At 32.1% G+C, this 27798-nt stretch overlaps 1 protein-coding gene across 2 annotated transcripts in view; it reads left to right on the plus strand.

The window, feature by feature from the left end:
* Positions 1-27798, plus strand: part of Ih (hyperpolarization activated cyclic nucleotide gated potassium channel Ih) — a 257200-nt gene that overhangs the window by 19232 nt on the left and 210170 nt on the right. For both annotated transcript variants that reach the window (XM_088230696.1, XM_088230697.1), the window contains exon 2: positions 23171-23593. In XM_088230696.1, the coding sequence (XP_088086822.1) occupies positions 23171-23593 (423 nt within the window). The remainder of the gene's footprint in view (positions 1-23170; positions 23594-27798) is intronic.

Consider the following 27798-nt stretch of genomic DNA (forward strand, 5'->3'; position numbering starts at 1 on the left):
ATATAGAAGTCTAGGCATCTACGGGGCTTATGACCTGTCATCGGCTGGTTTAAGTAGCCACTTTACACACTGCGTAACATTCACAATTCTGCCCATATTTTAACATCTATATTTCTTTAATTCTTTCGTCTGTTATTTTTTGTGAAGTTAAAGAGCTGAAACCTCTATTTATGCGGGTTAAATTTATGTAATTGAATTATTTCACTTACACACTAGGCAACGCCAGAAATGTTTTTTTTTCAATTTCTATACTTCTTCATGGACCAGGTGGATTTATCAACAATATTTTAATAATAATTCAATTAAATTAATCTCACCCGCATAAATAAAGGTTTCAGTTATATTACTTCGCAAACATCAACATATGAAAATATTCAAGAAATATAGATGTTTAATTATGGGCAAAATGGTGAATGTTACGCAGTGTGTAAAGTGGCCACTTAAACCAGCCAATGATAGGTCATAAGCCCTGTAGATGCCTAGACTTCTATTTTACGGTATTATTACGGATTGTTGCGCGGTATTATTGACAACCCTGAAATTATGCGGAGCATTAGCTTTTATGTTCCTAATAATTACCTTAGACAGCGTTGGCATACTGTTTCACATTCCAATATACAGGACCAACCTGCCAATAGTTATTTCATTTCATTTCATTTTTTTTTTTGCACCACAACAGGCCAGGAGGCCCAATTACAGTGGTGAATTACATTACGAACAACCAGGCTTGAGAAAAATCACATTTTTTATTTTTGTGTTCTCACCGGGAATCGAACCCGGAACCTTCCGTGCGTGAGTCAAGCGTCTTGACCACTACACCACGGAGGCCGCCTTGTTGCCTGTTGGAAGGGCTATCTCTATGTTGAATAATATTACTTTGGAGATTGACATTTTTCTCGTCTCTGAGGGAGTTTTTCGTTAAAAGATTCTCTTACTTTTTTATCATTATATTCTCTGGATATTATGTACAATTTTGTGTTATTTTTATATATACCTAATTTTACCTTATTATTTTAATTTTTTCTATTTGTATGAATGAAGACATTCCATTTTGTAATGTAAACGAATAAATAAAATTGAAATTTAATTGAAATTACCTTCTTTAAAGTGTTCTTCATCTCAGTTGTAAAATGTTAATATTAACAGCTCTCTAGGGAGTTGAATCCAGTCTTTGTCTACAAAAATTTGGACCAATTCAAAATATTGCTGACTTTTAAAATGTTATATATTTCGCCTCTCATCACATGCCCGAAGTAATCAAGTTTTCTTTTCTTTATGGTCTTTGGATTATTATTTTAATTTTGGGGGCCATTCACGAGTTGTAAATAGCTCATTTTTCAAACGGGAAACGAATATGTGGTAGATTGGGGTACAACTCCGGATCTCTGATTTTAGCCACGAGGCCAAACCTGGTTTGAAGGTGGTTCGGCATTGCGACATTTTATCGTTCCTGGGCCTCAATTATGATGGGAAGATAAGGACGTCATACCTTCACCATGACTGTATAGTTGGAAATAAATCGTCTCGGGCGATTACGAAAATCTCTACCGACCACCCTACGTCACGATACACACATCTAAGCACTGATAATGAACTAATGAAGATAGCGATCAATTTTCGATCTAAATAAATAAATAATCATATTGTTCAAAAAGATGTCTTAAAAACGCTAACCTTACAGAAAGTTTCAAATATCATGTTTTTTATAAATTTTACGTATAATTTAAATAACTTAAATCGGCATAATTTATTTAAACTGTTTCGTATTGTGTTTTCCATGAAACCGGTTTCTAAAGAATACTTACAAAAAAACATTTAGGTGGTTTTGAGCTAATATTTTTATTTTTCCATTTAAAGGCCATAAATTAATTCAACTTGTTTTTTATAAAAACGTTTACATTTCAAGCAATGTACATAACAGTAGGGTTGATTACTCTCAAGTAAATCTATCCACGAATATATAAGAAACATAAAGGTAACTTCAATCAAATTGTAAATTTATTTTTGATAATAATTCTGTAACAGATAAAACTGTTATTTCAAAACGTAAGCAAGCTACAAAACAAATCAAAATAAACAATTCGCATGGTAAAAGTTTAATTTTGACTGAAACCTGAAATAAAGAGTGACACATTTACAATCAGAAAACCGTTTGAAGAATTTTAAATCACACGTCAGTTTACTAACTTCATATTTATTTGATAACGTTGCTTAATTGAAATGTCTCTCAAATATGACATCGTTTATCATTTTAGAAAACTTAAATTCCAATTTCCGGTAACAAGTCAACGCCTAATAAATCGTTTCTTAAGAAATTAATAAAGAGCGGATTCTAAATTATTCTAAAATATAATTAATATAAACCAAGTTTTTTTTTAATAAAACTTAAATTTTACGATCCAAATAATATAATCTATCAATATAATATGCATGTTTATTTGTAAAATCTTTATAATTACTCTTATATTTAATGCAGGTCCTTTTGTTGAACACAACAAATGGTGACACGTATTCAAAAGGTCAATTTTTTATGAATCCTTCGTTTGTAGCTTTTATATGCTAACCCGGTTAATAATTTCTGATTTGACGCTGGTAAGAACAGGGATATTAATATGAAACTATAAAGTTTAAAAATTCGAAAGTTGTGAAAGTATTTTATCAAGATGTGATGACATTTTTTTACCGATAAGTTTTTTTTTACTATTTTCTGTGCTACTTACCAGGAGCAAATGATAATGGAAGCGTTGTTTTAAATGATTATTCTTTATTACCGACTTTTTGATCGTTTTAAACAGCAAACAATTTATTGCAAGACCGAAAGAGCTGAAACTTTTTAATTTTCGAGAACGTAACTAACCGATGTACGGAGGGCCGATAAAATAATACCGAATAGCCGACTGTTATCTTTTAGTTATACGTAAATAGTTTGAAAATTATATTCCTGTTTTTCTGATTTTAGTTTTATTTTTCTCAGCAAGTTGGCAATAAATACATGAATGAACTTTTGTGAAAAGTAAATAATAATTTATTGATGATTTTAATCCAAACTGGTTTAATTAACATTCTAGTGTCTGCATTGGAAACCGTAAAGAATGTGGTGGTAATAGTATAAGTAAATGTCAGGAAATATTTTTTATTATTTTCCTAAAAAATTAGCTACTAAAGATATTTTTTTTAAAACATAGAAGGTTTTGTAGAATTTACTTTCATTTGGAAAATATTTATGTATGTATCGTTAGGTCAGTAACAGTTAAGTTGTCATAACGTTAATATTCGGAAATAATAAACCTTTTAGAAAAATCAATAATCAATCTCCTTAATACATTCAGATAAAGACTTTAATAAAGTTATTGTTTTTTGCTTTCATTGGTCACTAATAAAACACTAAATCAATTGCCCGTTACATTATGTTAACCTTTCAAACTACAACAAATAAACCTGTAGCGGAATAATTATATTCAATATGTAGACCCACATTGTAGTTTCTACGTAGTAAACAGTAATAATACATTTATTTTGAAAAATACATCAGCCACCTAAAGCAGGTTTCCATGGGACAAACTTTCGTGTATATAACTACCCCATTATATTAAAATGTGACCTGGTCTAATTTCGAAGTATTTCCCATGGGAATAAAATAGCCTCCATTGCATGGTAGGAAGCCGAGAAAGTTAAAACAAAATTAATTATCCAGTAAACTCAGACTCGTTACTTATTTATGATTAAATAATAATTGAATAAACAAGTTTAAAACATTCGCTCGCTCAGCCAACACTGCGACGTTGTATTATTTAAACAGTTAAGTATCCCGAACAACCTTTTTTACATATAAAGCTAGACATGGCGATGAGCGCAGAGATAATGGTTTTCTATGTCCATTTTTGTTTTTTAAAGTAGTCAGTGGTATCGTCATTGGACAATACGACGTGTTTAGACTCAAGACTAAAATATGCTTAGATAAATCAGCAATAAAGTCAAATTAGTTCCATGGACCCTTTATATGAAGAGTCATCGGCTGACGAAGAAAATGAAGAAATTTCGACGATTTGCCAACTGATTGAAAAAGAGTGAGTCTAAATGTAGATGCATTAATTTATGGATTTTTTGCGGTGAAATGTGAGATTAGAGCTTTGATTTAAAAAAATAGGTAACTTCTTAAATAATCACAAAAAAGATGCGGATCTAAACGAAAGAATCAAAATCATTTTGTTGTTTGAAAAGATTATTTTTAACAGTAATGTATGTTTGAATAATATTTTCAGAATAATTTATTTTAGGGTGTTTGTTTGTCATTTTGCCACGCAAATATTAGCACATTCGTGAATTTTAGTACTAGTAATCCATTTTTTACTTTAAACTTCTTGCATGAAACGATTTATATAATATATAATATTAATAGAAATGTTTTCGTGGTTATTTATGAGTTACCGACATATTTTAATTTTGGGACATTTTCTTGCGCCAACATTTTTGAAAAATACTAATACCTTTTGGTATGAATAAAATAATCGGAATATTTATTTGTAAAAAAATTGTTAGCAAAAATACATTTATATCATATTTGTAACTCATTATATTTAACATTATAATATTGAATGCGAACGTAAAAAAGATAAATTCAATTATCTTATATTCTTATAAAAAATTATAAATTTACTCCAGCCGATCATGTAAAGTATTTAGGACTGTGATAGTGATTATAAACGATTCTTCTCGTTGCTTTTGATCAATAGAAAAAACATATTTGATGACATCATCTGCTTATCTACTCACATTTTGCGGAGCGCAATGACTCTTATGTTTATAAAACAAACTAATGTTAAATTTGTTGCACATTTCTAAATATCTAAATAATTTTCTCACATTTGAATTTTACATTTTTGTCACAAAACTGTTTTTATTTCCTATAACTAAGGGCAATCACACTTTTTTATTATATAATTATTATATTTGAATGATTCGTATAGCGTCATTTTTATAAAATTACCTCAAGAACGGTGTACAATAATGAATATCCAAGCACGTCTAGCAGTTACAGAGCGCATGGACGGTTGGGATTTTAGTTCCTCGTCTCCAATTACGATATATTCATATCTGATAGGTATACCGCAATTCACGCTAAAGTTAAACGAAAAAAAAACATATTTAAATTTATTTCAACAGAGAGGGAAAGAGTTTTCGTGAAGAAATTTGGAAGTCTAGGCATTTACAGGGCTTATGACCTGTCATTGGCTGGTTTAAGTGGCCACTTTACACACTGTGTAACATTCACCATTCTGCCCATGTTTAAACATCCACATTTCCTCAACTCTTCCATCTGTTGACTTTTGTGAAGTGAAAGAGCTGAAACCTTTATCACGTGGGTGAGATTCATCCGGCTGAACCAAATCACCTACTAGGCAACGCCTGGAAACAATTTTCCAATTTTTATACTTCTTCTTTTACCAGGTAGTAATTCAACAGTGTTTGATTATGTCCAAATGCTTGCAGACTGGCTGGGTTTCCTCCCTAGGGAGTTGTTCATATTTAAATTTATTTCAACAGAGAGGGAAAGAGTTTTCGTGAAGAAATTTGGAAGTCTAGGCATTTACAGGGCTTATGACCTGTCATTGGCTGGTTTAAGTGGCCACTTTACACACTGTGTAACATTCACCATTCTGCCCATGTTTAAACATCCACATTTCCTCAACTCTTCCATCTGTTGACTTTTGTGAAGTGAAAGAGCTGAAACCTTTATCACGTGGGTGAGATTCATCCGGCTGAACCAAATCACCTACTAGGCAACGCCTGGAAACAATTTTCCAATTTTTATACTTCTTCTTTTACCAGGTAGTAATTCAACAGTGTTTGATTATGTCCAAATGCTTGCAGACTGGCTGGATTTCCTCCCTAGGGAGTTGTTCATATTTAAATTTATTTCAACAGAGAGGGAAAGAGTTTTCGTGAAGAAATTTGGAAGTCTAGGCATTTACAGGGCTTATGACCTGTCATTGGCTGGTTTAAGTGGCCACTTTACACACTGTGTAACATTCACCATTCTGCCCATGTTTAAACATCCACATTTCCTCAACTCTTCCATCTGTTGACTTTTGTGAAGTGAAAGAGCTGAAACCTTTATCACGTGGGTGAGATTCATCCGTAAAAATTGGAAAATTGTTTCCAGGCGTTGCCTAGTAGGTGATTTGGTTCAGCCGGATGAATCTCACCCACGTGATAAAGGTTTCAGCTCTTTCACTTCACAAAAGTCAACAGATGGAAGAGTTGAGGAAATGTGGATGTTTAAACATGGGCAGAATGGTGAATGTTACACAGTGTGTAAAGTGGCCACTTAAACCAGCCAATGACAGGTCATAAGCCCTGTAAATGCCTAGACTTCCAAATTTCTTCACGAAAACTCTTTCCCTCTCTGTTGAAATAAATTTAAATATGAACAACTCCCTAGGGAGGAAATCCAGCCAGTCTGCAAGCATTTGGACATAATCAAACACTGTTGAATTACTACCTGGTAAAAGAAGAAGTATAAAAATTGGAAAATTGTTTCCAGGCGTTGCCTAGTAGGTGATTTGGTTCAGCCGGATGAATCTCACCCACGTGATAAAGGTTTCAGCTCTTTCACTTCACAAAAGTCAACAGATGGAAGAGTTGAGGAAATGTGGATGTTTAAACATGGGCAGAATGGTGAATGTTACACAGTGTGTAAAGTGGCCACTTAAACCAGCCAATGACAGGTCATAAGCCCTGTAAATGCCTAGACTTCCAAATTTCTTCACGAAAACTCTTTCCCTCTCTGTTGAAATAAATTTAAATATGAACAACTCCCTAGGGAGGAAATCCAGCCAGTCTGCAAGCATTTGGACATAATCAAACACTGTTGAAAAAAAAACATTTTAAATACCACTGATTGCACAGTTTTCGACAGTTTTTGAATGTACTGTATTTTTATTTTATAAACATGATTTGGACTATTAATGTATTTATTTTATGGAAACATAATGTCAACAATGATTAAATATTGAAGATAAGGCTGAAAGACAAACTAGTTATATTTTCAAGTAGTAATCGTACGTATTAATAGCAAAACGATAGATAAAAAAAAACATTGTAATTAAAATAAGAACGATAGAGGAAAGAATGTTGTGCATAGCTAGTGTTACTGATTGCGCTACTCGTCAGAAGCTGATGGACGATCAAATATTGCTGGTTCGCGGATTGGCGTTATCTTTATATTATTTGCCACCGAACCTTAATACAAATGAATGCAATTACCTACCTTGTACTGGGATTATTGGCACTTTATTGTTCGAACTTCTCTCGCGTAGATTCTCTTTGATCCTGTGGTCAGGATTGGCACTTGTTCGTTTCTTGATTATTAATATGCGATAGCACGACACACTGACTTTTTGATCGATAAAACAAATTATTTGCGATCGCGCTGGAAATACCAAAAATCACGTGTATATTTGGTGACAGTCCAGTTATTATTAGGCTGGAGACAAAAAAAGTGTACCCACAGAAGGATAATTACAGCATTTTTACTAGGTCTCAGTAGGTAGTAACAAATTTGACACCACAACCTATAAGTAAATGTGCAATACAAATATACATAGTACATATGGCGCAACCAGTTCCAGACAAGCAGATTAAATAAGCATTTATTTCTTGTCGCGCAAGAGGGTTTATTGAAATTAATAGTGAATAAAAGGTTGAAAGAGTCAACTTTATAATTTAATAATTAACTTATTAAATATGCAAATTTGTGATTCTCTATAAATTTCCAGAAAATATATTGTAAACGCTGTTATTGGTATTTTGATGAGCGAATTATAACTTTAAATCTGAATAACGAATTAAGTTGAAGATCATTCCATGTCCGCTCCCTAGTTGGAGCATATGGCGTCCACGAAAACCATCCAGGCATCTCTGTCGGCTACCAGCTCCTGTGCATCCTCCTAAGTCAGGTTCGCGTCTCGTAGTTCTGACATGAACTGCCGACGAACAGTCTGCAGCGGACGTCCAGGACGTATAGAACCCGATGCCTTGTAAAGTAGGCAAGGCTAAGGCTCTCAGAAGGCATCCGCAGTAAACAACTGCCAAGCCATTGTAACGACTTCGCTTGATGACAGTTGTCACCGGAGTTTGCTGCGTCCGTTCTCTAATTACTTCCTTCCGCATAAAGTCAAACCACCGCACACCTAAGGTTCTTCTGAGACACCTATTCTCAAACTCAGCATTTTGCTGTTTTGGGTCCTAGTGAGGTGCCACGATTCGCATCCATCTAGGAGAATAGGTGTTATGCAGGCAAAAGAGTTGAAGATGGCTCACTATTTCTATAGTAACATATGTTATTATCATCTCGTTTAAATAAACTCAAATAGATTATTTGAGAAAATTTATGGAGCTTAAATTACGACATCATTCCTATTATGTATCTTGTAAAAAATTGCTTCAGCAACCTTGCTCATTATTCGTTCACCTAATTATCTACTACTCTAAGTATAGAAAATGCCCATAATATTTGATCGAATAATATTATTTGTTTGTAAAATCATCACAATTTATATTAAATATATACGATTGAGGTAGATAGAGTTAAATTGCTGAGTTGTGGGACATGAAAATTGTTTGTTGCAAAATACAAAGTTTCACCGATTGATATCGTTATGTACTGACAAAAAGCAAACCTCTGCACTCAACATTATTAAAATAGATAATAGAATACAGAATAGATTCCTTAAACTTCTGGATCGTAAATCTCTTACATATTTTGACTCGTATGAAGACTCTTATTCCTTTCATAGTTTAACTTCCCTAACTAAACGTAGAAGCATTTCTGATCTGTCTTTCCTCTTCAAAATTTTAAACAATATTATCGATAGTCCATATCTTTTAGAGCGTATTTCAATCAATTGTCCCGTATAGTCAACACGACAAGTTCATTTTTTTAATAATTTATTTCCCAAAAAAAATTATGTTCAAAACTCGTTTATTTATCGTAGCTGCTCCAAATTTAATTTCCTTTGTCCCCATTTAGATATTTTTAATACAAAATTTTGTGACTTCAAAAAAAAACTTTTTGAAACACTGTAAAATAAAACATTTGTCAGTGTGTAATAAGTTTATGTTCCTTTAATTATGTTTATTTTATTATAATATCAAAATTTTGAATTGGTCGACTATATTATGAAAATCCTTCTCTTTCACTCCTCCACTCTATTTCCCCATCTTTTCAGAGCTCTTTTTTTCTCATATCTTATATAATATATTATTTTTCTCTTTACTGTGTAACATATTCTCTCATTATATTTGTGAAAAACTTTAACTGGATGAATGTATAATTTTTTATATTTTGTATTCTTATATAACAACTGTTGTTTTTCCTTAATAAATAAAAATAAATAAAATAAATACGGAAAAATATTATAAACTTTATCACTTTATAAGACATCGTTGTTGATTATTTAAAGACCTCAATGACGAAGCTCAGTGGTTTTTATTTATTTATTATTTATTATTAAAAGACTATAGAACTAAGCCAATAAAATATTTATTTTTTTATGTATCATATTATTATCACTACGATTTCTTAAAGATTTGTAACTTATTCATTGCTCCGCGCGTGCTGTCACTATTTATCTTCAGTGAGTTGTCCTGATTGGTGGGTTGGCTTCCCGGAAGCCGGAAATCCATCACAACACTCAACTACTAATTGATTATAAAGAACTTGTGAATTTAAATAAGTTTATTTTTGTTAATGTTGGTAAATATTACCGACTTTTTATGTCTACCGGTTTCGGGACGTACCCGTCTCTTCTTCGGGACACTCACCACACCAACATGCAAAAACTAAAATACACTTTCAAATTTACCGTCACTGTAGTACACGTAGTATTTACAAATACATAAATTACATGCAGAGTCAAAAGGGATGCAAACACCACCATGATGGTTAAAACGGTTAATTACAATGTAGATAAAAAATAACAAAATTAATAAACAAATAAAAATCTAAATTCATACATGCACTAAACTAGAATTTACTGAGTTACTTGCCAAGTTGATGCTTTGTTTTAATAACATTCCTTTTTAAAAAAACATTGCTTTTTTTGGCTGTTTAAATTCAATAATTTGTACGATTTTTTTAAAGCGTCTACACTATCTTAGGTATGAATGCAATGCTACATTTCTTCTACAAATCTGTTCCCAATATTACACAAATTAAATGCTTTTATTACAAGAGTAAATAATAAAATATTTACAATATTTTAGTGTGTCCAAATGTTTGTAGACAAAATACTGGATTTCACCCCCTAGAAAGTCATTAGGATTAACAAATTACAACAGCGATAGAGAACATTTTAGAGAAGGACCATGGAAGTTTTGGCATTTACAGGTCGTAAACCTGTCATTGGCTGGTTCATTCAGAGTGTGTAACATTCACCATTTGGCCTATATTTAAACACCCGTATATCTTTATTTCTTTCATCTGTTGATTATTTAATAAATAAAAGCAACTGGTTCATAAAGAAGTTAAAAAAATGGAAATTTGTTTTCAGGCGTTGTCTAGGTGTGAAATATTTCGATCAGATGAATCTCTCAACATGAATAAAGGTTTCAGGTCTTTAACTTTACTCAAATCAACAGATGGGAGAATTTAAGAAATATGAATATTCAAATATAGGCAAAATGGTGAATGTTACATAGTGCGTAGTTGCCACTTAAATCAGCAAATGACAGTTCATAAGCCCTGTTAATGCTTAGACTTTCATATTCCCTTCTCTAAAATGATTTCCATCCCTGTTGTAATTTTTTAAATAAAATATTTGCTTCTCGATTCTAAAAAGAGGTACAATCTTGAAACCATATGATGATTCTTATTAAGCTTTGTTTTATTTTTTTAAACATAATTTATGTATCATTAATTTGATTTTTTATTATCAAAAATGGCAAAATTGTTTGAATCTTTTAGACCTTAATTTATTCAGGTGAATATAAATATATTATGTATTCCGTATGTATATACAAAAATTATTTGAAATTTTTTTGTATTTTTTTTTATCAATTATGCTTTGGAAATTTTTAACATTCATTTTTAGAAAATAATTTTATTTTTGGAGACATGCATATTTTATAGGCCCAAAAATTTTCAATTCTTTTTGACTGATAATATTTCTTTGATCCCATACTTTCAAAATTTTCTTTTTTTTAAAAACGCGCACCATCCTGGATTCAAACTAAGGAAATTAACTCGTTTTTTTATGATATATTTTGTTGTCCTTTAATAATAAGGAATATTTTTGTGTTTCTGTTTTTAAATTTTTTATTTCCTTTTTTAGTTAATATAAAATTACCTTATAATCCTTTACAGAATATTTAATTTTCTCTTTCTTATATTACACAAAAATATTTTACCTGTCTCTTTATTTTAGGAGCAAAAACTCATAAACAATTCTTGTATACCCACAAACAGGTCATGCTTTGTGGGATTTTTTGTTCTCTATTGTTACTGTTCATTTGTATTTCATTGCTAAGTAATTATTTTTTTTTTTTTAATACTATGTTTTACTTTTTATGTGTATTGTAAAAAAAAAACTATCATAATAATAATCAGTCTCAAACTAAAGAACTCTCATTCGATTCATGGAAAATGTGTTATTATCTTTCAATGTATTTATTTGATCAAATAAATGTACTTTTTGTGAAATATTACATTAAAAACTTAGCCCTAATGGCTTATCTATAAGGACGACAGGAATTCGCTTCCGAAACGAAAAAATCAGCCAGAAGTCGGGTGCGATACTAAAAAACGAACTTTTCGATGCAATGCTTATTAGATTCTTACATTTGATTAGCTATGCATTTATTACTAATTAGTATTTTTTTGTTTTTGTTATATGAGTAAACAATTTTTACTTTAAAACATAACAAATCTCCATCTTAGAACAGGCTGAGCCATGTTAGATGGAGATTATCCTAACCAGAGGACGCCCCGTATTAATTATCTAATCTTATTGTACGTAGATTCTCTGTTATTAAATATGTATACTTATTTATGAGATAAATTTATAAAATAAAATAAATATACAAATGCCGACTTACTAAATGAAAAATCGTCAATAAGTCTACGCCCTATAATTTAGATAGATACGTGAGTAATTAAACTTTGCATTTCGCGTATATTTGAATAAACCCTCGGGCTTAAGGGATTTAAGGTATTCGGATGATTAAGCATATTCCGAGTTTAAAACAGATCGTTTGTGATGATCTCACAACATTTTTATCTACTATTTTTTTGATTTTATTAGTTTGGGAAGTCACATATTTTACGAAAAAATAGTATTGACGACTAAAAATTTAGTTTTTCTGAGCTAATTTTCTCAATTTTTGTATGAAACTAGTTTTTCAAAGAACGCTTTACGGCGGTGTTTGGGAAAGGACAAAAGTTGGATTTGATTTGAAAGGTAAACAAAAACGTTCCAGTCTGGTTATTCTGGCTTAAATAATGTTTGTAATAAACCTCGGAGAGTATTAAGAAAACGAAAAAAGGTAAATAAAGTGAAATAGAGACGAAATATCCACTGATTTCCCGCGTGTTTAGCTTTAAATAAATTTAGCACATAAATATTAGCGTTTATGAGACAAAGATTTATCGTTCGCGGTTTCTGTATCTCTGAATGTATCGTAGATACTACTTACTATGTGCGTATGTTTTGTGTGTAGGTAGAGGCAGGTAGAAGACGATAAAACGTGCAGGATAATATACTTCATACATAAACACATTACAACAGAGATCGAGAACATGACGAAATATGTACATACCTACGTCTAGGCATTTAAATGGGCTAGTGATATCTCATTGGTCGGTTTGAGTGACCACTTTAGACACCGCATCATCATCATCAGTGGCGCTACAGCCCATTGTAGGCCCTGGCCTCTTCCAGAATTTGTTACCATTCGTCCCTGCACCCTGCGGCTCTTCCCCAGTTCGTCAGGCCAATTGCTCTAATGTCATTTTCCACATTATCCAGCCATCTTAATTTTGGTCTGCCTCTGCTCCGTCGGCCTTCCGGTGTGGTATAAAGAATCTTTTTTGGGGTACGGTTATCATTCATTCTATGCACATCACCCAACCATTGTAATATCATTATTTTGATGAATTTTTCAATGTTGGGTTTGCCAGTGTCTCTAATTCGTAATGAAACCGTCTCCTCCACTCTCCGTTTTAGTTGACAGCACCAAATATCTTCTTTAATATTTTTCTTTCAAATACTAAACCATATTTTCATCTCTTTTGGTCATAACCCAGCATTCGGAACCATAAACAATGACCGGTCTGAGGAGAGTTCTGTAAATAATGGTCTTAGTTTTTCTAGTGAGCAATTTGGATCCCAGATGTTTAAACAAGCCATAATAACATCTATTTTCTTCTGATAGCCATGCTCTAATCTTGGTACTATAATTGTAATTATTAGTCATTTCAGAACCTAAATATTTATAGGAATTGACATTATCTATGTGGTGTTATCCAATCAATGTACATAGTTTATTTGTGACTTTCTTGCTAACACATATTTGGTCTTAGGTGTATTTATTTTAAGACCCATGTCACTTGCAGCCATTTCTAGCTTTAAGAAATCACGTTTTAATCCCAAAACAGTTCTGGAGATTAAGTCTAGGTCATCTGCATAGGCTAATATCTGGGAGGTGTTTCTAAAAATAGTTTTTGTTGTTTCTACTCCTGCGTCTCTTATAAATTTAGACACAGTATAACATTCACTATTTTGTCTACGTTTGAATATCCATATTACTACAATTCTGGTCATTTATTTATTTAACACTTTAAAAGGGCGGACAAATTGCTTTCACGCAATTTCTTCCTACATATCCAAACCGTTCGGTTTGAGAAAATTACAAGTACATGGACATATTCTAGATATACAAAAAAAAAATAAACAAAAAATAACTAAAAATCTACACCGTACTATGAAAAGAGGAGAGGAGATGGAAAGAAAATAAAAAGGAGAACTTAAAATAATTAGAAAGTCACATTTCAATCTTGATTTTAATGTAAATAAAGAAGGAGGACGCCTATAATATTGGTGGGTAGATTATTTCACATTCGAGCAGCTACTACTGTGAAAGAGAAGGAAACAAAATTGTAGTGGTGAATGGGTATTTAAAGGGTTCTCTCGTTGCTAGAACAAAGATATAGTCTAAGTTGTGAAAGAGGTTGGAAATCATTCATTTTCTTCTTTAAAATTTTCTTCATCTTTGTTTTTTATGTTAAATATTTTTTATTTCAAATTCATTTACTCTTATGCCCTTACGGATTACATTTATTTAACAATATATCTTTAAAAATTCAAATTCTATTGTTGATGATAATATTTTTAACATCATTTGTAAAGGTTGTCTGGGTTTTCTGTATGCATACTTATGGATGCAAAATGGTTAAGTATTGTATCCTTGTAATTTAAAAGTCATTTAACTACCAGTTTACAAGATTTTTTGCCCTGAAAACAAATTGCTTTAAAATATGTATCTTAAACCCGATTTAATCTGAATTCTCGTGCTTTCTGGAATGTACGTACTTAAGAATGTAAGAAAAAACATAGGTATGCATTGTTTTATGAAGACGATTGGAAAAACACAAGAGTGAAAGGGAGATAAGTTGTTCAGATAAAGGTGAAATACGGGTAGTATGCCATTACCCTCTAACATATTAGTTTTCAGTTTCAATATCTGAAACAATAGATCCTTTTATCTCTCTTTATACTTAACAAGTATTTTGGTTTAACATTTTATTTTTTTCTTTCTGCGATTTATTGTGCAGTCTGAATGATAAACATACAACAGCAGTTTGTAAAATAATTAGGTTTCTTTTGTTGCCAGACACAAGTGTAGGTCAAAACCATTGTATTTTTTTGTTTAAATATAAGTTTCCTTTGACTTTCGGTATTGTTTTTTCATACTACAGTAGAATACACGCTATGTTTGACATTGTCACTAATTTTGACCCATTATATAATACATATACGTTCCCTCACATAAAGCAAAAAATCGGTACATAAGAGTGATAATACATAAATTCGCAGACACCCAAGAGACCTTTTATCAAAACTGTTTAATGGACTTTGTATCTAAGAACGATCAATACATACCAAAAATCAATCATTCGAAACCACAAGAGGTTATGTCTTAGGTGACTTACGAAGATAGAACATCAATTAAAAAAATTACACAGGTAGTTTGATTGCAACCCCGTCGCCGTGGCAATTTTAACCCCCATTGATCACGACCCCGTCGAGTACGGATTAATTATAACGCGATATTTTTCACCTGTGACTTTAGAAAAGAAACTTAAACTATTCGAAATGATAGAAATCGGCATTATATTTGCAGTTGTCGGTGAGGATTTTGAATTTCCTGAGCACACAGCGCGATCAATTGTGCAACAAAGAGACTAAATAAAAAATCTTTGGGGTCATTCAAAATCTCAATATGGAAGAGAATAAGTTTTTAAAGCAAGCAAAGGTTGGTTTAATCGGTTTAAAAAACAATCAAACTTACATTGTCCTAAAACAATTGGCGAATCAGCTTATTCCTAGTGGTGGAGATCAGTGCTATGCAAGCTCCTGACATCACTGTGACCTGGAAAGATCTATTAGAATCATGTGTAGACATAGAATAAAACATTTAAGTTTGTAAGTGAAAATTCTTGATGGAAGTTCATTGTAATTTATTATATAAATAAAACACGAGTGATACTTTAATCCACAAATTTGGAAAACATGACTTTTCATCCTTTGTTTTTCAGAAATCATTATTTACAAAACCACACTCACGAAGGATGGGACACCAAAAATAAAATAAAATACTTAAACTCATTAAAATAGCATTATATCAATTCATTAGTTAACCCATAGAAAATTTGTTGATAATGATCCTTAAGATAAAAATAACTTTATTTAATTTACTTACATATAACTTTGAATTATGTATCCTTACCTCTGTTCTGTAAAAATACATTTAACTTTTTAATAAAGATACCAGTCTCGAAGATGTCGCGAAAGCGATGAAACCGGTCACTGGATATTCCAAATTTGTGGATTAAAGTATCACTCGTGTTTTATTTATATAATAAAAGACATAGAATTAGCTAAAAAATATCCGATAGAGTTCAGTGAAAAATCCCCCGTTGATTGCGATATTTCGCATATCGCGGCTATGTCCGGAACGTATCCCCCGCGATCAACGGAGGTTACATGTAATTCCTTATTCTAGAACCACAAAAGACATACAACAAATTACAGGAAAAATTAAAAATTCAAACAAACTAAATAAAGTATTTAAAATATAATTCTAGCATCGCAAAATGGTTCATGGTTTGATTTTCGGTGAAATCACAAAATTTAAGTACGATTTTTAAAAGCCTTCATAAATTATGCTACAACTTAGTTTTTTGTGTTGAAAAAATCGAATAACGAAAGTCATCGTTTAACAAAATTTCTATTTATTTCTTAAATTAAAAAAAAAAACGTCTCAGCATTTATATACTCAATTTAATTAAACATAAATAATTAAGGTATTTTTTCAAACCTGATTGATTAAATTATATATTGCTTCGACATCAACTTTGTTGAATAACATTTTAAATATGAAATAATTCAAAACTTTATGTTTAACGCCTAACACGAATTTAATATTGATAAGAAGACAAGTCCCCGGTATTCAAAACACCCCTGTTTTAAATATCCCCAATAAATTTAAAATCGAACCCTCACCGGTAAAAAACACCCCTACCACTACAGGGCGGATACATCCTTTTTCCTTTTCCTGTTTCAGGATTTTTACGTGAGAGTAGTCATCGAGTAAAAACATTCGTCTAGGCTTCTAGATCTATTACACACACACAGAACTGTATTCGTTTATTAGCCTGCATACGAACAAAAATATATAAATACACATACTCATTTACAATTCAATCAATGTTATTTTTTTAATTAAGAGTTCACCTCGTGGCCATTTTCTTATCAGCACTAAATTTTGTAGCAAAAATTCACGGTGCACACTTTGAATGCCGTATTAAACAGATAACTTGATTACATTATTATTGTTATTATTGGAGCACATAGGGGAATGTGCTTATGTGTGCCCTACTTCAAAGTTTAAAGTTACTGTAATATTAGCATCATTTAGCCTCTTTGAAAATAAACAGAAACAATTAATACTAAACTAGGTACTACCAGAATACACACTACATAAACACCACATTTTATACACATCACTCCATACACCTCACTCCACGCACTACATTTTATACTCACAACAATAAAAACACAATCACTAGTAAATTCACACAAAGCACAAATTCTTCTTACATCTTGTTGTACTGTTAGATAGTTGTTTCATATATTGTGTTGTGTACGTAATTGGTGCTGTGTTAGGTTTATTTTTTGTTCGTAATATTGTCTAGATTTATATTAACATAGCACTGTGTGCACAACATTAAATTTAAACAAATAAACAAAAATAAACATGAATGTAAATATTTTTATATTGATTGATCATTCACTATGTAACACTTCATGGTGAGTTATTATGTAAAAATCTCTTTTTATTTTTTTGTTTTCAAAGAAAACAACCTTAGTTTTGGGAGCACTCCTCCCGTCAATTTTTTATTTAATTTATTTTAAAAATTAAATCAAAACAGCGTTGTTCTTAACCACTCTTTTTTATAACCGACTGGTTTCAAAGTTACGCAAGCTTCCTTTATAATTAATAATAATTAACACACGTGTGTGTGTGTATGTATATGTAGATATATAAATAAACATAAATGTTAGTCTGCCTTAGCACGGGTATTCTCTTACTAGGCATTCCTTTATAATATGTATTTTAAAATTAAAAAAATAATAAATAAAATTTTTAAAAAACTTATAATGTATATCGAGAAAGTTAGTGCTTCAAATATAATTTTATTGCAACAGAGAGGGAAAACATTTCTGAGAAGGGATTATGGAAGTCTAGGCATTGACAACGATTATGGCATATCATTGGCTGGTTTGAGTGGCCACTTTACACACTGTGTAACATTTACTATTTGCCTATGTTTAAACATGCACATTTCCTACATTTTTCCATCTGTTGATTTGAGGGAAGTCAAAAAAGAAAAATTTTTGTAGTGAAGAGATTCATCTAATCAAATTATTTCACATACTAGGCAACGCCTGAAAACAATTTTCCAATTTCAAAACTTTTTCTTGTACCGGTTGGTTTTATTAAAATATTTTGAGTTCGTCCAAATGTTTGTAGACAAAAGACTGGATTTCACCCCTTCGGGAGTCATTAAGATTAACAAAATACAAAAGCAATGGAGAACATTTTAGAGAAGGGAATATAGAAGTCTAAGAATTTACAGGGCTTATGACCTGTCATTGGCTGGTTTAATTGGCCACTTTACGTACTGTGTAACATTCACCTTCTTGCCATACGTTTTAACATCCACATTTCTTCACTTCTTCCATCTGTGGATTTCAGTGAAGTTAAAATTTGTCTACAAACATTTGTAAAAACTCAAAATATTGTACTATATATTTATTTTTCAAGTCCTAAACTAACGAAATCTAAAACTAAATTACTTTCAAAAAATGTTTACGGTATCAACGGATGGTCACCCCGCTTCACACCGACTGACCCAATTAGTTTTTTTCCTATACAGCCTTCCTCAATGCTTGATATCCTCGCAAAGTCTTCAAGGACACCCCATTCAGTAAATTGGACTGAGCAGCTCGGATAAAACAAGAGCACTTAGTAACAATAGTCAATTGAGTTACAAGTCATGATAACCGTGCCGTAATGTGGTTCACCTCTTTTACAGTCGGTGCGGTGACTAGGAATTATAGGCTAAGTGGTAAATAATAAAGGTTCGCAAAAAATGTTCTCACGAATTACATTGCCGCGACACTTTGATAGTAACACTTTGATAGTATCGTTAGTATGGAATACGGAGTATGGAGGTGTGAAATGGGAAATTGTAAGAATCGGCGGTTGGCGGTTGGCGGTTGGCGGTTGGCGGTTGGCGGTTGGCGGTTGGCGGTTGGCGGTTGGTGGTTGGCGGTTGGCGGTTGGCGGTTGGCGGTTGGCGGTTGGCGGTTGGCGGTTGGCGGTTGGCGGTTGGCGGTTAGGCGCGGCGCGGCGGCGGTGATTGGCAGTTGACAATTATCATTAAATGTTAATAAAAAAATGCATTTAAACTTTCTATGTCTACCGGTTTCGAGACGTATTCGTCTCTTCAGCAGGACACTTACATGTGAATCCCATTATACACTGGCACCATAGTAATAGTTGCATAACAGTTGATCAGATCGAAACAGTTTGTAGTAGTTCATTGAAAATGTTGTTTTTTGGTAGTACACGAGTACTGAGAATTCTTTATAACTCGTTGGTGCGAAGTAGACTCGAGAGTGGCTCGATGATTTGGGGACCGTGTGAGTTGAAGTACTCTCTTATGATGGAGAGGGTTCAGAAGAAATTTCTTCGGTTTCTCTACATGAGGGAGTGCGGATATTATCCATGGCTTTATCGCACTGAGTTCTTCCAGGGTAAGCTTGGTTACAGCAGTTTGAAGACTAAAAGGAATGTGTATTTAACAACACACTTCTTTCGATTGTTGCGCGGTATTATTGACAACCCTGAAATTATGCGGAGCATTAGCTTTTATGTTCCTGATAATTACCTTAGACGGCGTCAGCATAGACTGTTTCACATTCCAATATACAGGACCAACCTGCCAATGGTTATGCCTGTTGGAAGGGCTATCTCTATGTTGAACAATATCACTTTGGACATTGTCATTTTTCATGTCTCTGAGGGAGTTTTTCGTTACAAGATTCTTTTACTTTTTTAACATGTTATTCTTTGGATATTTTGTATACTAATGTGTTTTTTTTATATATACCTAATTTTTTAATTATTTCTATATGTATGAATTAAGATATTCCATTTTGTAATATACATATATATGAATAAATAAATGATAAATAAATGATAACAATATAAAACTGATGGGACACATGCTTTTATTAGCTAGCACGAATTATACTAATATGCAAATTCCATAGTAAAAGTGGCACGATAATATGAAATCAACGTGCTGATACGACACGTGCTTTTAATAGCTAACACGTATGTGCAATGTTAATTATAACCACATACCGACCTTTCTGTGTCTACCGGTTTCGGGCGTATCCGTCTATTCGTCAGGAAACTAATTATACTAACATGAAATTCCCGTCATATTAATATAGTAATAACTGCACTACAATATAAAACCGATGGCTGATAGGACACATGCTTTTAGTAGCTAACACGAACGTGAAATCTTAGTGTAATTAGTGTCCTGATGAAGAGACGTGTACGTCTTGAAATTGGTAGACATGAAAAAGTCAGTGAGAGATTATACACATTTTTTTATCAATATTTAATAACATGTTTTACAACTATGTACCATTAACACTTTATTGAAACGTTGACATTAACCTATTTTATGTTGATTTACGTCTTACAAACCTAATAATCATCATCATCATTCCCTTTCTGCACCTAATGGTGCATAGGTCACTGCATTGGTACACCGATCGTTGTGTATCTTGATCATTTTTGTTACATGAAGGTAAGACGATCAGTCTTACGCTTCAGGTACCAGTCAAGGGACTACGAAATACTCTAGTGTTAAAACACCCTTTTAAATAAATATTTTATGTCAACCATGTCAGGAATTGAACCCAAAACCTCTCGCATGGTAGGGAAACGCGCTGACCACTAACTACATCACGAGGCCGACTAATAATACTTTTTTTTTTCTTAAGATTATATATACTCGTACATATTGCATTTTTAAATCTGACTGGTAGACTGACCCTTTGTGCGTTATGACGATACTCTTATGGCATAAGATTTTCAATACAAAATAATAGAAAATAAACACCTCAATTCTGGTGGTAAATTGTATCTACCGCGCTGTTCTAGGCATAACACTTAATTTCATGAACACTTCTGTCAGTGAGTGAAATGATTTTGAGTATAAACATCAGAATATGTTTACTATTACAAAAACGAAGCAATTTTTTAAAAAATTAATTTTATTAAATATGTCATAAAATTAATAATATCGAATAAAAATAAAAGCATTAAGCATAATATTTCATAACGAATTACAAAACAACATTGTGAAATAATGGAGCAAAATTGTTTCTGGGAAATGGTTAGTTAGAGAAAAATTTAATTCCGTTTTTAATGATTACTTGGAGAACAATAACTCTGTTTAATGACTTTATTAATTATAAGGCACAACGCACTTATTTCATCAAATCAAATAATTAGCTAGAAAATCTTATGTAGATCGAAGTTATATACTTGATGTTATACATATTAATGAATAAAAACCCATTAAACCTGTGATATTGCTGATAGAAGCAAAAAATTATGTTTATTAAATGACATATTCTACCATTTAGATGTGTTACGATTATTACTTTAGTGCATTATTTTGTATTTTTTTACTATCAATTAATTATCGAATCGAATTATAAAATTTCCATAAATTATTAATAACTTTTTTTTTTATTGTTTTGTATATTGTTCTTATTATTTTGTATATTATTTCATATGTTTATATATGTTTTTGATTTATATAAAGAAGAATCCCGGCTTAACATGGAATTTTCAAACAAGTCGGGATGGGACATAAAAAAAAAATAATTGTACTATGATAAAATTGTGTTTTTTGTGCATTGAAAAAATAAATAAAATCAAAGAAGAACTCTTGATTTTCTAAAGCCATATAATATATTATTTATTTGGTTTACAAACAACGAAAAATATTACTTATAAACAGAAAACTTCAAATAAAAAAAAGACATTACTTATTTTTAATAAATTACATATAAACACTAATAAAATACGTATTAAAATAAAATTGATCATTTTATTTATTAAAATTAAAATTCAATTGTTATCAATATTATTTTATTATAATAAAACTAATAAAAACAATAAATAAATTACTAATATAATGTGCATTGAAATAAAACAAGCAATGTAACGATATATTTTGTTTACCTCCTCTTTCACGGCAGTAGCTGCTCGATTATGGAATAATTTCAGAAACGCCCCTTCTTTATTTACATTCAAATCACGTATGTAATGTCACTTCCTCAATATTTAAGGTTTTCCTTTTTCCTCTCTCGTTCATCCCCTGTTAAACCCCTCCTCTCTTCATAAAATATTGTAGACATTAAGTCAATTTTTACTTCTTAAAAAAAGTATACATGTTCATCAGTATTGTGTACTAAAATGAAATTTTTAATAAGCCAACAGTATGTTAATATACCACTGATTTTCTCAAATTGAACGGTTTAGGTAGGTAGGAAGAAACTGTCTTAAGGCAATATACCCGCCCTTATGCATATGGCTGTATTCATTAGATCATCAGAATAAAAATATGGCTGTCAAAGGCTCGCTTTATTTGTCACTTTGATGTAATATAATATGCCCAGACATCCGTATTCCCTTCTCAAACATGTTTTCCGTCTACAAATATTTGGAAAAACTCAAAACATTGATAATTAAACTAACTGGCATAAGAAGAAGTAAAAAAATAAAAACTATTTTACTGGCGTTGCCTAGTGGGTAAAATAATTTAGCCAGATGAGTTTCGCTTACATGAATAAAGGGTTCAGCTCTTTTACTTAAAAAAGGGCAACAGACGGAAGAGTCGAGGAAATGTAGATGTTTAAACGTAGGCAGAATGATGAATGTTACACAGCGTGTAATGTGGCAACTTAAACCATCCAATGACAGGTCATAAGCGTTGTTAATGCCTAGACATCCATATTCCCTTCTCCAAAATGTTTTCCTATCTGTTGCAACAAACGTAGGTAGTTAAATTTCCGCTGACCAATTTACTGTTCGGGTAAGTTTGTTTACCATTTCAAATAATTTCCTCCGCTTTTTTATGTCTCGTGGAATAAAAAGAACTCGTCTCGCTGTCGTATCCCTCTTACGGGTAACTGGATAAGATATATATCGATATTATTATGTACCTAAGTGATTAAGTATGTTTTGTTTTATAAAGAAAGCGGCGTGTATCTAATTCGTTGTCCCTCTCTAGGGGCGGCAGGGGCGACGCGCGGCGCGCGGGGGCGGCGCACTCGGCCGAGCAGCTGCCGCAGTCGGCGGCCGGCTGCGCCAGCGTCCGCGTGTCCCTCGACAACACGTGCTGCACGGACAGCTTGGTGACGGCGCTCGATGACGAGACCCTGCTGCTAGGCGACGCCGACATGGCCAAGGCGCAAGGCTCCGGCAAGGTGCACTTCGACGAGGTCTCCCTGTACGGGACGCCCGTCGAAGCTGCGCCCCCCGGGCCCCCCGACCCCAAGCAGAGCTTCCTCAAGAACCACCTGCAAGCCCTCTTCCAGCCCACCGACAATAAGCTGGCCATGAAGCTCTTCGGTTCCAAGAAGGCGCTCATGAAGGAGAGGATCCGCCAGAAGGCGGCGGGACACTGGGTCATACACCCCTGCAGCAGTTTCAGGTAGGAAATTTCTCTCGTTTCCTTCCCCTCGGCTGCGATTCTTGAGCCCTGAGATTACTCTACAAATTTTATTAAGATCTGATAAATCCGTTTTAATCTTGTATTGTATTAGAATTTAAAAAAACATGTCAATTAAATACAATTGCATTATTTATTCATTTCAAATTCACTTAAATTTTACTAGTTCATATCGTTAGATTTTCACACTGTGCCCGTGTTTAGCCATAATAATTAACAAATTATACAGAAAAAGATAAAAACGGTTACATTTAAAAAATTGAAAATAAAATACTTTTTAAAAATTGGATACTATACAGAGTTAAAAAAATAATTTAGAAAACAAAATAGAATAGCGAGTTAATATCAAATTAAAATAAAAGGGGGAAAAATTAAAATTATAATAATAATTAATACGTTAAAAACATTAATGGAAACACTTACAAACATAATCCAATTATTTATAAATTAAAAAAATATTTACTCGTAAGTAGATTTCTGAAAAAAACTCTTTCACAATTTCATGAAATAAATATTTCCATTACTTAGACGCCGATGTGCATAAGAATAGAAAAAAATACTTTTAAGTATGTGTAACTGCGTTTTTGGATTAATCGTGAATGAACGGCAATTCAAGGAGGAAAATTTTAATAACAAAGTAAAAGATATATTTCACATCCTGATTAAATTAAATTTGATCAACTTTGAAAGTATTCTTTGGTATACAATTTTTAAAAAAGAATTTAATACGAACATACACAATATTTATAAATCAATTATTTGATTCGCATAATTTATATTTCTGCCAATTTGTATAACTTCAACAATGCAAAAATAAATCGTCTTGATTCATAAAAAGCATTTCGGTGACAAACCTTAATTACATTCAATGTGCAAGTCTTTACTGCCTCTCGACAGTGAGATATACATTGCGCGGGAAAGTATAACGTTCTCACAACGACTGTTTTCATACGATTTTTGAAATGTTATTCACATTTGTCTTGTGAGGAAAATCAATTTCATGGTTTCAATGGATGATTTAGAATATTGGCCTCAAAAAATGGATCATGTTATATTGGAGGACCGAATCTAATTGCAGCCTCTAAAATTATTATATTGACATCTTGTATATGGCCATGAAATATGAAGCGTGTTACTATATTTATTTGGAAATCACCTAACGACGATATCACTAAAGAAAATCACATAAAAAACTAATTTATCGTTTTTAAATGCGTATAACGTAAATAAAATAAAAACCACAAATTTGTCGAACGATTGTTAAAAAACGATTAATTATGTAACATACTACAACAGAGATAAAGAACATTTTACAGAAAGTAATATAGAATTCTAGGCATCTACAGGCCACTTAAACCAGCCAATGACAGGTCATAAGCCCTGTAGATACCTAGACTTCTATATTACCTTCTCCTAATTGTTTTTCATCTCTGTTGTGATAAGTTAATGTTAACAGCTCCCCGGGGAGTTGAATCCAGTCCTTGTCTACAAAAATTTGGATAAACTCAAAATATTGTTGATTTATTATTTACTTTACTGAAAATTTGTGGATTTATTCAACAAATGTTTTTAAAGAAAATAGGAAACCTTTTTTTATAAAGTATTAAAAATAATCTGAAAAGTACTTTGAAATGTAACAATTTTAAACTAACAATTTGTAAATCAAACTAATTTGTTTGTCATTGGGAAAACTTTTCCGAAATTTTCTCAAGAATCGTTAAAAATATCGGTCTATTGGCACCACCATTATAACTTCCTTTCCGCACCTAATGGTGGTGCATAGGGCTTCGGTACACCAACCGCAGTGTAAACTAATTATTTTTGTTTCATAAATGGAAGACGGAGTCTTATTTAATAATTTGATTTCAAATGCATGCCTTACGAAATGACTTTTCATAAATGTTCCAATAAAATTCACGGAATTATGACTTCATATTATTTTCTAATTCACCTGTTTATGCATAAATAACCTCATTGTCATGTCAAACTCTATCCTTTTATCACAAAAATAATTCAATTGTATCATTCTCGCAGGTAAGACATATATTCCATACAAAACAAATACTTCCAATCAGACAAATTATGTCTTTATGGCATTCATTTATGTTGTATTTAAATATATTGAAATGCAGTTGGTTCGATTGTGATTTAGTTAATTGAAACAAATAGTTTTGAGTGAGATGAACTCACATCTGATAAATGATTAAGCCGTTTGTTGGAGTAATTGTTAATTAACCTTGTTATGTCTATATGGACCAGCGACCGACTCCGTCAAGACGTGTTGAAATAATCGTATTTCTTATCATTTTATGTTCGATACTATTCATATTATTGTTAAACTTTAAACGTAAATCATAATATAATTAAATTTATCTTGATATTCGTTTATCATAGACGTCTCCGTATCCCGAGCTAGCTTCACACGCGGGAATTCCATACATGATTCTGGCTGTGATCACAAATAATGATTACGACTTATATCAATCCTAGGTACCCGTGATCTAATCATCAAACCCTTATCGGCTCCTGATAGTGCATAGGGCACTGCATTGTTAAATAAATCAAATAAAATTTAATTTAATTTATTTAAAATACAAACAAATGAACAGGTTAAATGATTATAAATAGAAATATATATATTTGAAAGTAGCAGGACCTGCCATCCAATAATAATAACAAATAATAACATGTATTCACTTAATTATATAAAAATTTAAATGATAAGCAACTGAAACAGTGTTATTCAGATAAATGAAAATTAAAGAAATAAAAAGAAATCAAAGAGATAGCGGGGAAAAAAAAGAAGGAAATTGATGAGTGGTGGAAGATGAATCAAGGAAAGTAGGAGTGAAAAATTCCATTTGATTTGATGATTTGATGAATGAAGCGTATTTCTAAAATTCGTTACACGAAACAGCTGATGAATCTTATACTTCAGGGGTAATGTAGTACTTCAGCGAAAGCACTCCCTCCACATACCCGAATACCTTTTCAAAGATGATGGGTCTTCCTATCAGTTTCTGTCGTACTAAAAAACAATAATTTTGTCAATAAACAAGTTACCCTTATACAAAATCAATAAATTCAATTTAACTCGCCTTAACTGCCCGTTTTCACTTGAGTTTTGCAAATTATGGTAGGCTAATGTCGGATATTGTCATTTTTCCTCAAGAAATTTTTTTGCAAACACGAGTATGAAATATTTCAGTGTAAAAATACCTTTAAAAACAAATACTCCGTGTCAACCTTTCTGAGAATCGAACCCGGGGCCTTAATCATGGTATGCAAACGCGCCTTTGGTTTATCGGAGAGCGGTCATCGAGTCAAAAACACTTGTCCAGGGTTCTGGTTTCATTTCACACGCATGACTGTATTTTTACTCCACGCGGACACAGACTCGCATCTTATTTACCATAATTAAATGGGCATCTCTAATATTTCTCGCGACAAATGAAATTATTAGCGTTTAGTCAGATTGTGTTAGATTAGTTTGCACCAGGGCATACCATGTAACTTAAGATTTAAATGTATCGCAACAGAGAAGGGAAACATTTTTAAGAAGAGAATATAGAAGAATGGACATTTACAGGGTTTTTGTCTTGAAGAGGTAAGGAAATAAAGATGTTTAAACATAAGTAGAATGGTGAATATTACACAGTGTGTAAAGTGACAACCAAAACCAGCTAATAACAGGTCATAAGCCCTGTAAATGCCTAGACTTTCATATTACATTATAAAAATGTTTTCCATTTTTTTGTTGCTGTAAATTTAAGGCTCAACAACTTTCATAGACGTAAAATCAATTTCTACAAACATTTGTACATTAAAGATATTGTTGATATATTACTTCAACTCTAATTTAACTGTATTTCGCGTTTTTATTCGATAGTAACACATCACCAGAATCTTTTTTTTCTACCTTAAATCAATACTTTTACATTAAAGATTTTGGGATGTACATATGTTCCCTGAAACTGATTGACTAATCCATTGATTTAATGAAACTTTTTTTTTTTTAAATTTCACTCTCAGTTAAAAATCTGGAATGAGGAAATTAAATAGAGATGAGTCCGTCTCGTTGTACAGTGTTTGACGCATTTACCTCCTTTTCTCGAGGTTTCGGGTTCGATTCCTGGCAGGTTACGTAAGATATGATTTTCGAAGGTTTTTTGAACTGCTTTATTTCA

This window comes from Micrasema longulum, unplaced genomic scaffold (genome assembly GCF_059751315.1).
Source record: "Micrasema longulum isolate JH-2025_06_02 unplaced genomic scaffold, ASM5975131v1 h1tg000809l, whole genome shotgun sequence".
Classification (NCBI taxonomy): Eukaryota; Metazoa; Arthropoda; class Insecta; order Trichoptera; family Brachycentridae; genus Micrasema; species Micrasema longulum.